Source organism: Schistosoma haematobium, chromosome 4, assembly GCF_000699445.3.
Source record: "Schistosoma haematobium chromosome 4, whole genome shotgun sequence".
NCBI lineage: Eukaryota > Metazoa > Platyhelminthes > Trematoda > Strigeidida > Schistosomatidae > Schistosoma > Schistosoma haematobium.
Genome location: NC_067199.1, coordinates 30,751,303 through 30,769,833, shown reverse-complemented (window position 1 = coordinate 30,769,833; position 18,531 = coordinate 30,751,303). Strand labels below are relative to the sequence as shown.

The window sequence follows — 18,531 nt, the reverse complement described above, 5'->3', positions numbered from 1 at the left end:
AACTAATTTCATTTAATTGTCTTTATTTTCACCACATTTATTTGACCAAATAACATAATCAAGAAGGGTTAACGAAATACTTGGTGATAACAACAATGACAACAGTAATTGCAATGGCATTAATATTGGGATCTTGATGTAAGCAAAAGCAAAAGAGATTATTACTTAAAATTGCCACATGAAATATCTAATCTATTTGCTATTTTTTCTTCATATTCCACTTCAAATAGTCACCTCATTTTGCGAAAATCTATTCTGTTTGAATTGCACACCGGTTTGTTAAAAGGTGAATTGATCATTTAAAGCATTATCTCATGAAATTGTAAAAATATTTCCAATTCCGATGGTGTGAAAACTCCATCTCCTGAATTTTAAATTAAAAAAAAATCCAGGAGAAATAAATGAGATTTTGCCATATAATTAGGAAGAATGATTCGAAATAAAAATGAAAAAAAAACTAGTATTCACAATCTAGCATATTTTTAATGGCTCGTAGATAGGTAATTAACTCCATAATCCACCTACACATTTGAATTGGGAGTCATTTAACATATTAATAAATTTACTTAATAAGAAAACATAATACGGTAATAAATATTCTGATGGGTTTTGTGGATACTATAGTTAATTTCAATGGTTAAGATCATGAGTCAGTTGAAGCTAGACCACCATGGAAAATCTGGAAGCACTGGACGGTCGTCGCTCAAGTTCGCGGATTAGTTGAAGTTAGACATTAACAGCGTTGGATGCCGGCTCAGTGGTCTAGTGGTTAAGTGCTCGCACGTGAAACCAGTAGGTCCTGGGTTCGAATCTTGCAGGGAGCGGGGTCGTGGATGCGCACTGCCGAGGGGTCCCATAATAGGACGAGACGGCCGTCAAGTGCTTTCAGGTTTTCCATGGTAGTCTAGCTTTAACTGACTCATGATCTTGACCATTGAAATAAATATTGTTATAAAAGTGGGACTTTCACAAAATTCAGTCTTGTGTATGCGACTGAGCTGAATAATTCGATGCACACAACAATCGGAAACTCAAATTCAATATATTCCAGATAATTTTGTATCCCTCGTCATTCAACAGTTGAGAAAATAAATAAACATTGAAAGATCAGAAGAGTTGGAAATGTATTTCATGCCTTTATTGTCGATAATATAATAAGATATGTTTGGATATTTTTGGGAGGATGTGGCGTGAGCCTTAAAATCAGTCAGTGAGGATGCAGTTTTAAAGGAATAATACTTAAAATTTTTGAACATAATAATTAAAAAGATCATCTTTATAGACAATTCTAGTCAAAATGTTTATTCAAAATATTTCCTAGAAGGTTCATCGGAATAATTGAATTAAAATGTTACATTAACTAATTAAAAGATAATTTTTGACATTATTGGAGACTCTTAAGTCTTGAGATGGTGGAGATTTGTAGCTCAGATGGATGGTTTTGATGGAATTTAGTTCTCTGAGCTGGATAGTTTGGTCGTTCTTCTGAACAGTGAAAGCTCCACGACCAAACCATCCACCTCAGAGAACTAAACTCTATCAAAAAACTCTTAGGTCTTCAATTCCTTAACCCAAAATATAATGAATAACAGATATTAAATAGCACTGAAAATAAACTCAGGTTATTCAATGTCATTTTGTAGACTTTAATTCTGAGTTTTATCACAATTTCTTACTCTAACAAATTTTCAAATGGTAAAAAGTATTAAAATTCAATGTGAGCAATCAAACTACAAGATATACCATATTAGAGTGCTTTATTGATTTATAGATAATCACTATGATCAATATCAGTTTGAATTTGAGTTTTCTAAGTATTATGATCTAGTAACACATAAATATGCAAAACTGATTTATTTCATCTGTTAGCTTCATTTTTGATTGTCTTAAAATTCTAGTTTGGGAAATGTTGTTCCATGTCGGTAGTACATTAGAACCATTAGGTAGTTTTAATTAATTACCTATCACGTGTAAATAAAAGTACAATCATTAATATATGAAAAACAATAAGCAATGGATTTATTGGTCTTATAGATTATTAAAATACTGATAAACAGCAGAATTTATGCCAAAAATATGGTTACATATATTTGAAAGCTCAAAAAATTCATAAAATTAGCCATTAATGATTGTTGAAATACAAACACCATAGCTGACACAAATAATTCTAGGATAGTAAATTATATCAAATAATTTATGAGACATAGTAAGGTGATTAAACATGACACCATTTAAATTTGTTATAGGAGTTAAGTTGGGTTGTTATTAAATTGGATAATAACCTATTAGCCAATAATCACTACATTTAAATAAATGTTTCCTGTTAGAAATAATAAACGTCCTGAGATGACTTTATGTTTCATAATATAAGGAAACCTATTGCATTACTTTGTTGATAGAATAAAACTATTTTCTATTATACCTGATAATCTTCTGATTACTGAATAAAATTAACCTCATGAAATAGTAGCACCAGTAAAAAACAAAAATGATTCCTAGCAATAATGTGTAAAAGGAAAAACTCGTTAGTACTATCTTCATCTCGAAAGCAAAATATCATGGATTTTATCTCCCATGTAATCGTATATACAAACTGCTGAATAGTATTCGATACGAAAGATATTCTTACTTTTCAATGCCTAGTTAACTGACGTCAGTTCATCGGATAAACCACGTTGATTTGTGTCAATTTATTCGGAAAAATTTAATGATGTGCGATAATTAATAAGTAGTAACGAATTTCCAAAGGAAACTTCCAGTAACATTTCCAGTTTTAACAGCATTAAGTAAAATATTAATGGTAAACATTCAGTTAAAGGACCCAGTATTATTTCACAGTGTTTGATACATGTTTGTTGAAAATTATGAACGAAAGCATATAATTGTGTCAACTGTTTTATTAAGCATATCGCTCAATAAGTCACTCATTTTACCTAGAAAAATTGTACTTTGAATATTTTCCATTAGTATTATCAGTTAAAAATCGAAAAAATGTTGCGTCAAAATACATTTTTTAGTTAATAACAAGTACATTTTTGTTATATCCCGATGAGTAGAAAAATTGTATTTCCGATGTTTCGTGACCTAGTGCAAGTCACTTCTTCAGAGTACTATTTAAACTTGTGTTAATTTAATTCGGTTATTTATTTGCTCTAAAGAAGTGGCTTACATTGATTCACAAAACGTCAGAAATACAATTTTCTACTCATTTGGATATAACAAACACATACTTATTATTAACTTTCCACTCAATATTCAATTTGTTTGAAACTAACAAGCCCAACCTTGGCATTGATACCTATAAACATCTTTTAATTCTATCAAGTAAACTTTCATTGCAAATAATATAAATTTTGGTTGTATATACTTATTTGCTTATGAGAACTATTCAAGACGATATATGAATTTATGCAGAGTACTTTAATAAAATATAAGTTGGAAAACTTGATTGTGAAAATCACGATTTATTACACTGGATTTCGTTAATATTCACATCAGAATGGTACATATGAAAAGCAAAAACGGATGACATTTAAGAGTAATATAAGGAAATAGCTATAAGATAATTCCTATTTAACTAGAAATAACAATCTATAACAATATATAAAATATTATTACAAACATAATTTTCCTTCCTTAAGAAAAATCATTGTTTCATATTTAAGAATAGAATGTGTTACAACGAACGCTCGTTCTCGACAACTTTCTTATCAGCTCCAACAGATACAATTCAAAATCATTACTGCATTACAATAGATAAAATACTAAGGTTGATTTAATTCGTATCATGAATTTCAAAAGTCGAATTTCACATCTATTAAATCTTAACTATTAATAACTGCTAACGAAATAAAATAACATGATTGGTAAGGTTAGAGAAAGGTACCAAAAACTATATGGCATTAAGATGAAGCTAATCCTAATGTAGAAAATTAAGGGTAATTTACCGATGACATGCTCATTTATGAATGTTTATCAACTTGACTGTTTCTGTGAAGGTTCTTATCTTTACTTTCTCGTAAACACGTATCAGCATAGTTAAGAAAGGCGTCGCGAAATTTATTTATAGAACTATTATTTTCCAACAAATAATAGATACTTCCTTAATCATAAATCGGATTCCTAGGAAATTACTGAAAGGTGCAAGCTTATTCTTACTCTATATGGCTGAAGTAATTGAAATCAATTTGAATAAATTTATGAATAAAACAAAGGCATATACAACTTAATTGTTTACCTTTGAAAAAAATTAAGGTCGTTTCATTTTTAGCTCCAAGTTTTTCCCTTTTACTTCATTTTGATTTGTACTATCTTCAGAGGTGTTTATTTCTGTCCTAAATCGTGATTTGACCTCCTTCATTTTACAAGATATTCTTATTAATAATTTTCCATGCCACTATTATTATTGTTATTATTATCACAACGACTACGATACCATTCATGTTTCGAATTATTCTTTTCACATACGAACTTATCACCTACAATATTTCTTCTTACCCATTATGCATGACCTTTCTTCAACATTACCTATGATGTTATTTCATTTCGTTAGCAGTTAGTAATAGTTAGGATTTAATAGATGTGAAATTCGTAATATGGATTAATTCGACTTTAGTATTTTGTCTGTTGTGATGCAATAATAATTTTGGATTTGTAGCTGTTGAAGCTGATTAGTAAGTTATCGAGAACGAGCGTTCCATCCAATACACTTCGTTCTTGACTATTCTATAAACATTTTCTAAATACTAGTTCATATCTGGCTAGACGTCACTATTTGTTATCCTAAGATTGGTGTAAAAAGCCTTGTGTGGTAAAAAGATAATGTTATTTAAGTACTCTGCGTTTTGATTCAAAGATTTGTCTCCCATCTAGTACTGTTCATGTAATAATATATAAGGACAAACGGTTTTCATACGTCTTAATTACAAGTCTCACAGCTCCTTTGATAAGTACAAAAATTCATTTGGTACTAGTCAGGGTAGAAATGATGTTTTAAAAATGAAAATTCTGAACACTGTGATAATCTTTAGGTTAGTGTATTTATTACTGATGATTGTTAGTCATCAGGTTCTAACCATCTGTTCAACATAAAGACCGCAGCAGAGGAGTCCCACAATAGGACGAAACAGCCGTTCAGTGCTTCCCGGTTTTCAATGGTGGTCTAACATCAATCGGTTCATGATCTCAATCAAAAACTTAATAATCTCCACAACCCTGTACTGTCATAAAGACCGCAGTTAGATAGATGATTTATAAAGATTAATTTAGTTTACAAAAAAACTTCATTCTGTACTGTCAGTCTAGAGAGGGACAGAAATTCAAAGAGAATATTAATAGCTGAATAAATATATTCCGAAAATAATTACAGGATGAAGACCATTTTAAAAGTATAGTCGTTTTACTCTAGTGTTGTAAAACCTTCCACATTCCTATGTGAGATTGGACTTAAGGTACTCTGGTTACTCAGTAAGCATGGTTACTGTTGACTAGAGTACACTAATGGATGATGTAACAATGAAGTATACTTACTTACGCCTGTTACTCCTCGTGGAGGAGCATAGACAGCCAACCAGCACTCTCCACACAACCCTGTCCTGATCAATCCTTTCTAGCTCCGTCCAGTTGTAATTCATCGTTTTCATATCTGCTTCTATTATCCGACGTAATGTGTTCTTTGGCCTTCCTCTTTTCCGCTTCCCTTCAGGATTCCAAGTTACGACTTGCCTCGTGATGTAGTTTGGTGATTTCCGTAATGTATGTCCTATCCATTTCCAACGTCTTTTCCTAATTTCCTCTTCAACTCGAAGCTGCTTTGTTCTCTCCCACAGTAGACTGTTGCTGATGGTATCCGGCCAATGGGTGCTGAGTATCTTGCGTAGACAACTATTTATAAATACTTGTACCTTCTTGATGATGGTTGTAGTAGTTCTTCACTTTTCAGCTTCGTACAGTAGAACTGTCTTGACGTTCGTATTGGAGATTCTGACTTTGACATTGGTTGACAGTTGTTTCGAGTTCCATATGCTCTTCAATTGTAGGAATGAGGCCCTTACTTTGCCATTCTTCGCCTTTACGTCTGCATCACATCCTCCTTGTTTGTCGTTGATGCTTCCCAGGTATGTGCAGGATACATATCTTCCAGAGTTTCGCCGTCAAGTGTGATTGGGTTGGTGTTCTCTGTGTTGTATTTGAGAATCTTACTTTTTCTCCTGCGTATGTTGAGGCCTACTGATGCAAAGGCTGCTCCTACACTAATTGTCTTCATCTTCATTTGTTTGTGTGTATGGGATAGGAGGGCTAGGTCATCTGCGAGGTCCAAATCGTCTAATTGATTCTGAGCTGTCCATTGTATGCCGTGTTTTCCCTCAGATGTCGAGGTCTTCATAATCCAGTTGACCACCAGAACAAAGAGGAAGGGAGAGAGTAGACAGCCTTGTCTGACTCCGATCCTTACTTGGAATGCATCTGTCAGCTGTCCTCCATGCACGACCTTGCACTGGAGTCCGTCATATGAATTCCGGATAATATTGACAATCTTCTCAGGAACTCCGTAGTGTCGAAGAAGTTTCCATAACGTTATCCTATCTATACTGTCAAATGCCTTTTCATAATCAATCAAGTTGATGTATAGTGATGAGTTCCACTCAACTGATTGTTCGACGATGATCCGTAGTGTTGCAATTTGGTCTGTGCACGACCGATCCTTACAGAATCCAGCTTGTTGATCTCGAAGTTGGGCGTCTACTGCATCTTCCATCCGGTTCAGTAAAACTCTAATAAAGACTTTTCCTGGTACTGACAGTAGTGTAATGCCTCTGTGTTTTTCACATTTGCTCAGATCTCCTTTCTTTGGAATCTTGATGAGGTGTCCTTCTTTCCAGTCCATCGGCACTTGTTCCTCCTCCCAAATCTTTTTGAATAGAAGATAAAGCATGACTGTGGTTGTTTCGATGTCTGATTTCAGTGCTTCAGCTGGTATGTTGTCGGGTCCTGCTGCTTTCCCGCTCTTGATTTGTGTGACAGCCATTCTGATTTCTTCCGTTCATGGTCGATTGGCATCTACAGGAAGGTCTGTGTACTGCTTCGATGACCGGTGGATCCAACAGAGCTGGTCTATTCAGCAGTTCCTCAAAGTGTTCTACCCATCTGTTCTTGAATCTCCGTGATTGTCTTTTTTCCTTTGTCCTTGACAGGTCTCTCTGGTTTACTACATTTCCCTGCTAGTTTCTTCACAGTTTCTTATTTCCTTCTCTTGAAGATTTTTCCGCTGTCGTTGCAAGTTATTCCACGTGTTTCTGCTTGCTGTCTTTAATGCTCTCCTTCACTTGCTTGTTTGCTTCTATGTATTCAGTTTGTGCTTGAACTTTCTCTGCTCGTGTTCGGCTGTTGTTAATTGCTGTCTTCTTGTTCTTCCTTTCTTTGATCCTGTCCAGTGTTTCTGTTGAGATCTGTTCCTTATGATGATGATTCTTGCGACCTAGAACTCCCTGACATGATGAAGTTAATGCTTCTTCGATACCTTTCCAGTTGTCCTCCATGGTAGCTTATTCCTTCGGTATATCTTGTAAGGCTTGAAACCTGTGGTTGAGAGACATCTTGAATTCTTTGAATTTGTTAGTATCTCGAAGAAAGGCTATATTTAACCTTTTTAGTGCTGTTTTTTCAGTTTTCCAGTTCTTCTTTAGCTTGAGTTTTAAATTGGACACAACTAGGTGCTGATCTGAAGTTATGTCAGCTCCTCTCCTGGTTCTCACGTCTCCCAGTGTCCTTCGGAATTTTTTTATTGATACAAATATGATCTATCTGGTTCTCCGTAGTGTGGTCTGGTGAGATCCATGCAGCTTTGTGTATGCGTTTTTGTGGGAATATTGTGCCGCCTATAATCAATTTGTTGAATGCACAAAGATTTGCAGATCTTTCTCCATTTTAGTTTCTCTCTCCCAGTTCATGTCGTCCCATGATATCTTCGAATCCGGCGTTGTGCATTCAGACTTTTGCATTTGGTGTTCCTATCAGGATGGTGAGATACTTTCTTGGGCACAACACTATGATTGGTTGCAGCCTCTTATAGAAATGATCTTTATTATAATCGTTGCTATCATTAGTGGGTGCATGACATTGGATAACATTCATTGTGATCCCCTCCTTCTTTGTTTTGAATGATGCTTTGATGATTCTAGATCCATAAGATTCTCACCCTACAAATGCATTTCGTGCTTCTTTGGACAGCATTATAGCATGTAGTATTTGATAATAAGCTTCTGAGATTAAAACTAGGGTGTCCATTTCATAAATTCCTTTTTAGTCATTGACGGAATTATATTCGTTCATATGCATAGATCTCTTGTTCATTTTAATGTGATTGATTACAAATGATGGAACATATTTTACTGAATGGTTAATTATAACTCTGTAATCAATTTAAAGGTTTTATAGAAGCATTTTAAGTAAATAATAACTAAATGATAAATTTGGGCTTATATCACTGTGATAAATCTAAATAAGTTAGAAGTAATTTACACTGAATATCGATTGCATCAGTGCAAATAATCTATACGTATTATTGCATTGAGTCATGTGGAACTATAATTAACTAACAGTTATAAAAAAGCCGTTTATAAGATTGTTAAGTTTTCTGAGATTCATTATAACTAATCTCTTATTCTAAATGTGATTTAAAGGTAATTTTACCTTGTTTTACCTAGAAAAAACTATTAGATAACATATATTTGTGTGATGTTAACTATCCGTTGTTCAGTATCCAATGAAAGTGGATTATACAGTATTTTCGAACATTTGTTTCTGTGTATTTTGTTGGTTAGTGTTGGATATAAGATAATGATTCTTACTAAGGACTTCATTTTAGTCATCTAAAGTTATCGATATAAATCTTCTTGGACACTCTATTGTAGTGCGTCCAAACCTCTCGGATGGAGAATACAAATAAGGTAAAAGTTAGAGCTTGAAATAAGATTCTTAGTAAAGAATATGCTTTTACATGTAGCATTCCTCACTAAGTGAGCCCTAAAGTTCCCCAAAAATGCTTGATATCGAGTAGAAATCGAACAATGGGAACTGGATGCTCTACAAATTCAAGGATACATATACCATCTCATATATCTGTAGTATGTCATCTTACTTTTAGGTAAATCAACCTCATGTTACAACAGCTTTGGATTTTTCCATAAACGTATTGGGAATATTAAAAACAACAAAATAACTTGCAATTGAACAAATTCCATACCCGAAATTTGTGATGAAAACATTATTATTATTATTATTATTATTATTATTATTATTATTATTATTATTATTAGTGACTTGATTCAATATCATATTTTTAGTATAATATAGAATTCTCAGCACAAAGTATTTCATTGTTTCCTCTCCTTATTCCTTCATCTACTCTGAGGATAAATATTGAGTTATCACCAGTTAGTTGTTGACAGTTCAGGAATCAAAATCTGAACAATGATCATTCTTTTCAATTCATATTGACATCCAACACAATGTCTCTGATTGTACTTTTTTGTATGTTGTACGGCGAAAGATTATAAAATTTTAATAAACGTGCCTAAATAGGTTATGCGAATAAGTGCCACAGTGATGTATTAAAACAAACGAAAGATAGGTAACCTGTTGAGATATGTTGATGTCAGAAACAGGTAGTCTACATGTTCAAGCAGGCTGCCAAGGTGATACATGTTTAGTGTTCGTGTAATTAGTAAGGTCAGTTTCCTTTTCAATGGTTCCAAAGATAAAGGACATGAATACATTAAACTAAAAATTTATAATATCTTAGCTTGTTGGGTTAAAATGACGTAAACAAGTAATTATCAGATGAAATAATCCTAAGAAGTATAAGCCTACACACATAAGATGCATATTTTTCCTCATTTATACTTCTGAAAGATAATACCAAATAACGGAATTACATATTCTGAATCCTACTCATTGTTTGCTGGAGAAGAATGATAAATCAAAGAGTACTTTTATATTGTTTGATACAACTAGTATTCACTCATATTTAAAGTTTATTAATAAATAATTTATTACCTGATGCTAGTTGGAAAGGACAAAAATCTTTTCAAGTCCTAGACAAAAAGTCTTGAACCAGTGTTTTGTGATAATGTCTTGCGGCCAGCAAAATATTTGTACATCCCTGAATGAACTACTATTTCTGTGATATAAGTAATCACATGACAAAAGTGAACGAACAAAATTTCTCCACTCTATAGGTGGAATTTACGAATGAAATAAAAAGTAATAGAACAGGATTCAACCGAAGATTGCATATATTACTTTAATACGCCTCGATATACATAAGTATAGCAAGAAATCACTGTTTTGTCTTTGATACTCAGATATATGAATTTTTATAATTTCATTTTATAAAAGGAATTGGGATATCATTGTTTATAAGTGTAGTGTGTATAAGGAGAACGGAAATATTTCCTAAATTAATTCACTAACTTACTGTCTAGTTCTTATTTCTTGATTTATTCTGACGATAAATATTGACTGATCGCCAGTTAGATGTTAGTAGTTCAGGGATCGACATCTGAATAATGTTCATTCTTTTCCATCGATATTGCCAGCCAACACGATGTCACTGACTGTACTTTTTATAACTTGGACAGCAAAAGGCCGTAAACATATTATATACGCGCCTGAATAGGTTACGCGATTAATGAACATAATGATGTGTTAAAACAAACGAAAGAACAGATAAGTTGTTGAAATATCTAGATGTCAGGATCACGTAGCCCAGATATTCAAATAGGCTGCCACAGTTAAAGGTCAATAATAACCAATCAAGATCGAGGTCGACAGGACAAGCTTTGAGTCATAGGTGGGAAATTTGAATACTTTATTCCTATCTGAAGTTCGTGCTGATAATGTTCAGGAGAACAATCACAGCTCCACAACCTAAACATTCAGATCAGCGGATGAAACTTCATCAAGATCATCCACCTGAGCCACAAATCTTTTCCACCACCTAAACTAATTTAAACGATTGAATTATTTCAGTAATACAGAGGAAAGTACAAATCTCAGTGAATAAAGTAAATCTCTTTCATTTTTTAGTGATCGATTTTTTTTGCTGTCTTATCTTTTTTAACTATTGTCTCTGTTTTTCCTTTTCAGCTGTGCAACAATTTAGGTTTATCATTGAACTGGACAATTATGCATGATATAAAAACTCCAGAATTATTTTAATGAAGATCAACTATCTAAGATTCATTTCACTTTTAAATTACTAACAAAATAAAAAAATTTTTCTTACCATTATAATCAATTTCATTGAAAACTGATTGTATTAATTCAGATTTGATTGATAAAATAGGTAAATCTAATTCATCAAAAATATATTCTGTATAAAGTTTATTATAAATTAAATCATTCCATAATTCTTTAGATATCATAGATTTAGTATAATATTTTTCATTTAATGATTCTATATCAAATACATTTTTTAATATACGACGAAATTCATATAAAAGTATAAGTTTCATTCTTTCATAAGCTAAATCTAATATTAAATGTGTTAATTGTTCAGTTAAATTAATAATTTTAGTTAAATTTGTTGAATATGTTAATTGATTTAACCATTTTGTTAAAATAATTTGATTTGATTTAATTAATTTATGAATATTTATAAAAGTTTTATTTTTTAAATGAAATGGCGGATTTTTGTATAAATGAATTTTATTGAATTTTGAATATTGTAAAGATTCTTGTTTAAATGTATGAAATTTATGAAATTGTTTTAATTTTTGTTGAATTTGATTTGAATTTGTAATTTTTTTAATTATTTGATTTTGTTTTCGTTTATGAATATTAGATAACCATTTTTTATAATTTTTTGAATAAAGATTAACTGAAAATAGATGTTTATTTTAAAAATAATGATAAATATAGTGAAATAATAATACTAATAATAAATAAACAGTAATAATCTCTAATTGTTCCGAAAGATTCTTCTCAAATGACATGGAGTTTATTTCTAGAAATACAAATGTCAGTTAACATCTATTGGAGATTCAGTGATTTTTTTGGTACTATTCAGAAATGTAATTAACAACATCACTTACAAACCACTTTGAAATTATCAATTTGTGAAAATCAACAGTAACATAATTATTACGTTTTATGACAAACATTGCGTTTTTGTATATAAGGGATAAAATTCATGTAGTATAATGTCGTTTCAACTATATTTTCATTGTAAAATATTTGACCAAATAATATTTTTATTTATTATTTTTTACACATAGATATTGGTACAAGGAGGCACCGAATACATATGCGTCACACAAGTCACTCGATTTGTGTGTGGGCTGTAATACTGTCCGGGTGCCCGGACCGAAGCAGGTGGTTTCCTTAGATGGCCATACTCTGAGCCTTCGACCTGAAGGTCTGATCCACAAGGCAGTGGAGCTACGTAAGGAGATGCATTCCCATGGTAGGCGGTGACCAACGATTGGTTCATACGCCGTTTGTTCCCGCAGGATACTGGAGCCCATGTGCACCATTGGTTTGGAATCAGGGTTTTCCAACTTCTGTAAGTGCATGCTCTCTGTCCATCAACCCGGTTAAAACACCTACATTCGCTTTTCGTCCTCTCAATTTCGTAAACAACACCCGTGGCGCGAGAAGGCGATGAGTAGGATTTCCCTGGCAGAGGCTATATACCGTGGCCATGTGAGAGCATTTCGAGAGGGTTGGCGGACTCTCCCCACTCTCGGCCGTACCAGGGCATTTGGGGGCAAGGTAATTTTAGTTTCATAGTTTGAAAAATTCATCTCTGTTAGATGGCCAACCGATTTGCATATAAAAAATATTTATCTGAAAGTTCAACTTGTACTTTCGCCTAGTGTCCTCGAGTTAGTGGATGATTTTTTTACCATGAGCTAACACAAACCTCACGGTGGTGATCGGACTAATCTCCAACTCTGTCTTAATATTGGCCCACAGAAAAGGGTAGTAATGTTGAGATATATATGCGAAGTTATGGGGCAGAGATAATTTACTTTTGGTCTTTGTCCAGATTTTCTCCAGATAGAACCATTAGGTTTAGCGAGGGTGGGTAAGAGCTTGGACCATAATCTGTGCCGTGACTGGTGCACAGGGGTCAATACCTTACTTGTTTGTGGCATGAGCGTAAGGGAGCATATCGTCCATGATAACTTGACAAACTGATTGAAATATTTGATATTCATTCAGTGTTAAAAGCAGCCGCGCTACGAACTGGGTTGGTTTCATATATACGATTGCGTATATCGGTCTCGGCTTGTGCTATCTTTATATGAGTGTAACGTATAACTATGAGCAGAAGCTTCTGTACACATGTGTACCCATGGAATATGTAAACTTATCTATACATTCTATGATTCCATGTAGTGCGTACTGGTGACCGTGCCCATCTATGCCCGTGTGTGTATCACTGGAATATACGCATCCCTGATAAGTGCATTTTAACATATACAGCGTACTTGGGAGAGAGTTCCTTGTTCTTCACTGGCGTATCCATTAGTAGCTCAGAAGCGCTTACTGTGTGCATACAAGTTTCCAAATATGGTAGGAAAATGCAAATGTATCACGGATAAACTGTACGGTTTCCGTCTGCTCCACCTACAGCAGACCGGATTGAACCCATCTGCCGTACGTACATATAACTGGACTGTAGTGAATCTGTCTGTATGCATATAAAAAACAGACTGTACACATATCCGTCTGTTTTAATAGCATGATTGAATTAAAAGATACTATTCTGTATTTTAACTGTTTTCTTTACAGCTTCACATTTCTTTACAAAGGCCCTTTTCTTTGCACTTCGAAAAGCCAATCGGCTTTCCTTGTTACTGGAACGAGACAATGATAACAATAATAAACTGAATGATAATTATTTCTAATCCTATATCTTTTATACGATGATCCAAAAATATTTGAAGAACAGAATCACTGAATATTCGCATTCTTTAATCAACTACTCAACTGATTTTAGATGACGAAAAATCAAACAAAAGTAATTGATAGCATCCAATAAGCATAACCCCGTTTCGAGGAAGCGAGATAGATGGTTCTCATCTACTGAAAGGAGAGTTATGTAATTCAAAAATTAATCTGCGCTTGTCACAAATTTTTTGACACAAATGTCATAGAAATATTCAACAGGTTTGTATTCGACTATAATATATCATTACGAATACGATAATGATGATAATAACAGACGAAATTTGATCTAGTTTTTGTTGTATATCTCTATTTTTGTTAATATATGGTTTTGGAAATTCCGTACTTCACATTTAATTTATCAGAACAACCAATTTGTTTAATTTCTAGTTTTATACGTCAGTTATTGTTCCAAACCTATGACTGATGTTGTAAACGTTACCGATTTGTCAGTTTAAACAGATGGTACGATATCATACTAGAGACACAAAACTTTATTCAAAATAATTTATTGAAAATAAGAAAATATAGTAATTAACTAGCTCTGTGATAGTTAACAGTTATATTCATTTGTAAAATGTAGTGCACTTAAAAATAGACTACAGCCTTTTGGGTACTCAGTAATAATCTAATAAATTTTAATATTGTTTTTCTAAGAGAACAGTTGATAATCCGCAGTTGGTGCGGAATAACTGTAATAAGCAACCTATTTGTCCACGTGTATTGACTAAATTAACTAGTTGCGTTGAAATTTGAATTTAGTAACCTGAAAACGTTCAATAAACGAAAATCATCATAATCATATATATAAGCTGATTTGGTTTTACTTGGAGTTTCCAGTATTTTAGAGTTGTCTTTCAGCATAAACTGTTATCATTTGAAGGTGCATCTAAAAACAGAATATTGGACAGCTTTCTCGCAATAGTTAATGTCTCCGCAGACGTGAATAATCACGACCTTAAACAAGAACATATGTATAACACTCAAGCATAGTGCTGAGATCACTTCCATTAGTATAAATTTTGTTCATACTAACAGCTATCGAAATAGATTTCCCGAGTTTTAAATGAAAACTAATTAGATGGATTGGTAGTTCACTTAATATATTATATGTAGACCACGTTTTTTTCCAAATGAAGTCATAAAAATGGACTAATAGTTTCTTGAAATCCATTGAAGTATCTTGCTATGAACGGTTAGACCTCAGGTGACGTCACGCAAGCACACATTTAAGAGGTCCTAATTGGTGAAAACTTATTCCTCTTTATAATAGTTCACTATGTCTAATTCTTAATCCTTCAATGACCGTAAAAATGCGATATTTCACAGAAGCAACTCACAAATACATATCCTGGCAGTATGCACATAATTTCATAACTTATCGCTCTATCAAACCGTTATCCAAACCACAAATACAAATTTAAAAAACTTATTTCTAACTCGGTTACTTAGTCGTCAACATCTCTAAAATAATAATTTATAGAGAACTTACTGGTTGGCTTATTACAACAATTATTTAGTTTGTGTATATAATCAAAATACTCATCCAAATGACATGATTTTAAGCCATCACTATAGATATTCCAACATAAATGATAGTCATGATAATTATGATGGGATTGATAGAAGATACAGTGGAGAAAATCCAAGTAAGTTGGTAATACATTTTGCATAAACAATGGAGTTCTATTATTGTTTTTGAACCCGGAAATACCAACAATTAAACCGGTATTCGAAGAAAAAATATAAAGTATTAACATCAAATATATTAAAAATAAGTTAGTAGACTGATATTCAAAAGAACGACGTATTTTTGTCATGGATTAATTAAAGAAAACAATTATTTGATACTTCAATTACTGTAATACACCTTGTTAATTGTTGTCTAGTTTTTATGTTGAAAACTGAATTTGAATTAATGATAATCTTAAATTTTAAGACATGGCAGTTTCAAATGAACGGTTGTCCTTTTTGAAACATTCCTACGGATAAAAAAGGAAAGTTTAAAAAAATATCGTAATTCAATATTGATCATTCAACCTCACAAAATAAAAAAAGGTTTAGAAAACACAAAATAAATTGAATTGCTGTTTATAATATTTAAGATGGTATACAACTTTAGTACGGACGCTATTCTTATTTTATTCAATCGCTGTTTACCAGACTTAAAGTTTTAAGCTTTAATCACAAGTAAGAAGTTGTGATTGACATAAGTGCTAAGAAACTAATATTCTGTACAAAAAAAGCTATTCACTACGTTTCATCTCAACAATTCATATCTAGTAAATTATATACATATGATCACCAGAGCTGAAGGAAAATGTGATCAGTAATAAGGTTTCAACCAACAGACCATATATCATTAAAATGATAGCACTGTACAAACTTAATGAAGTTATAGAATAATGAAAAAAATGAAATTTTTCTACATTATATGATCAATAGATTAAAGATGTTGGAAACAAAAGTAAAGTCAAGGGTTAGAATACTAGCTAAATTTCACAGTAATCTGAAGTTAATTTCTCTGAATTCACTTGCGGAGTAAAAATTCAACTGCACTTTATTCATTGTTCTCAGCCTACAAATTGAAGTCATTTTATCCATTATAACATAATGAATAATTCATTGCTATGAGGTTGTGAAAATTGTTGAGTTTAGATTGACATAATTAATAGATCAATGTTAGACCACCATTGAAAACCTGGAAGCACTGAACGGCCGTTTCATCCTAGTATGAGACTCCTCAGCAGGGTGCATCCACGATCCTGCACGCCGAACTCGAACCTAGGTTCTTCTGTTTCGCGCTTAACGTGTAGACCACTGAGCCGGTATCCAACGGTACGAATGTCTAACTTCAACTAGTCAACGATTTGTTTCTAATTTTGACATGGATTTGAGCTATAGTACGACGGGTTAGATTATAATTTACCATATTCTCTCATATCTACTGATTAATGTTTACAAGTATAAAAATATATAATAAAATTAATCATTTGTATAAAACTGCAAAAGTGTGACATTAATCAAGATGGGAAATTCTGTCTTTGACATTCATGAATATATAGTATAACAGTGATACATAAATGACTTATCTCTTGGTCAAATCATTTATTTCACACAATCGTAAATGATTCGATAACCTTAGAAATAATAAAATATATCAGTAACCTCGATTTCTAGTTTCTCATATATTCCATAATATAGAAGTTCATGTGTAGGGCCAAACTGGTTACCAAGAGTTTACCTTCATTGATGATATAATTATAGTCAAATTTCATCTTCCATCAACAGTGTTTTAGGTAATAGAAATAAGAAAATGTAGGATACAGTCAATTTGTATTTTTCAGTTAATAATTTTGACGATCGAATATCGTACGTTAAAATATTTTTATAATTATTATGGTATATAACTTTTCATTTGCTTTGATTTGGTTTGAAGATAAGTATACCTTTGTATCTTAGGGAATGATTATTTTAAAATTTGTACTTTTCTATCATTTGTTATGATTAAACCAGTGAATTTGATTGCACTCCAAGTTATCAATATATCAACTCCTTCTGTAGCTCTTCCAGGGTTACTGCCTATCCTAAGCCATGGTAAAGCTGAAGAGTCGGGCATGGGGTCAGCAACCCCATCCTGTAGAAAACAACCTTGCCAAATAAATTCTAACCATAAAAAGCAAAAGTTTTATGTAATCCGGAAAAATTTGAATTCGTTTTGTAGTCAAGGTTACGGTAACTGTTCAGTTTCTTAATCAGAACTAGACAACTACTTATTAACTTGTAAACATGTGATTCAAAGGCCAACATCAGGAGATTCGAGATTTACTTTTGTCATGTAAGTGATTCTGCGGTGGATGAGATAATGTATTTTAAACTATCATTTTATTATTTTCATTGCATACTTAGGAAGGTACCCATTATTATGACCACATCGGTATTATAAAATTTGGTATGTGTTAGTATGTGTTTTAAAAAAAATATATCTTCCTATCTCGGTCAACTTACAATATTGTTCCGGATAAACTCTAAAATATCATATTTTAAACATTTAGCTCAAATTACTCTTGACTACTGAACAAACTGATTAAAATACTGTTCGTCGGAATGAAGATAATTTATTGGATAGTGGGGCACTGGTTAAAAGAAACTGTATCCTAGAACCTCTCGATTTAATATACTGTTTATTGATGTGGTTTTGTAGGGGTTTCATAAATTTTTAACGTGGTTTATGTTATTTACTAAAATTCTTTGATGAACAACCGAAATCTAATGAGCATTTGACAACTGTTTTATTTTAGTTCAAAAGTTCGCATCAGTCTACAAATACGATCCCATACAAGCAAGAGTATAGAATGACTAGATCTTAACAATAGTGTAATAACTTGAAACTACATAGCTGAAATCTAATGCTTAATATCGTTAGATCAAAGAAGTTTGTTACAACTGAGTAGCTAAGTGCATAGAATAAGGTTATCCAAATTATTAACTCCCGAGCAGAGGATTATCATTTCTTGTGATAGTTTTGTTGAGAATTTTCAAATAGTTTGAAAGCAATTTTCATCATTAACTAAT

The 18,531-nt window shown here is 32.5% G+C and overlaps 1 protein-coding gene across 1 annotated transcript; it reads right to left on the bottom strand.

Moving 5' to 3' along the window:
- Positions 1–9: 9 nt before the first annotated feature.
- Positions 10–15,776, bottom strand: MS3_00010946 (uncharacterized protein; the record flags this gene model as incomplete). The annotated part of the gene is made up of 3 exons (XM_051219358.1): positions 10–364; positions 11,288–11,881; positions 15,449–15,776. 3 exons carry the CDS (start codon positions 15,774–15,776, stop codon positions 300–302), a joined length of 987 nt encoding a protein of 328 aa, XP_051066755.1. The 3' UTR covers positions 10–299.
- Positions 15,777–18,531: the final 2,755 nt, after the last annotated feature.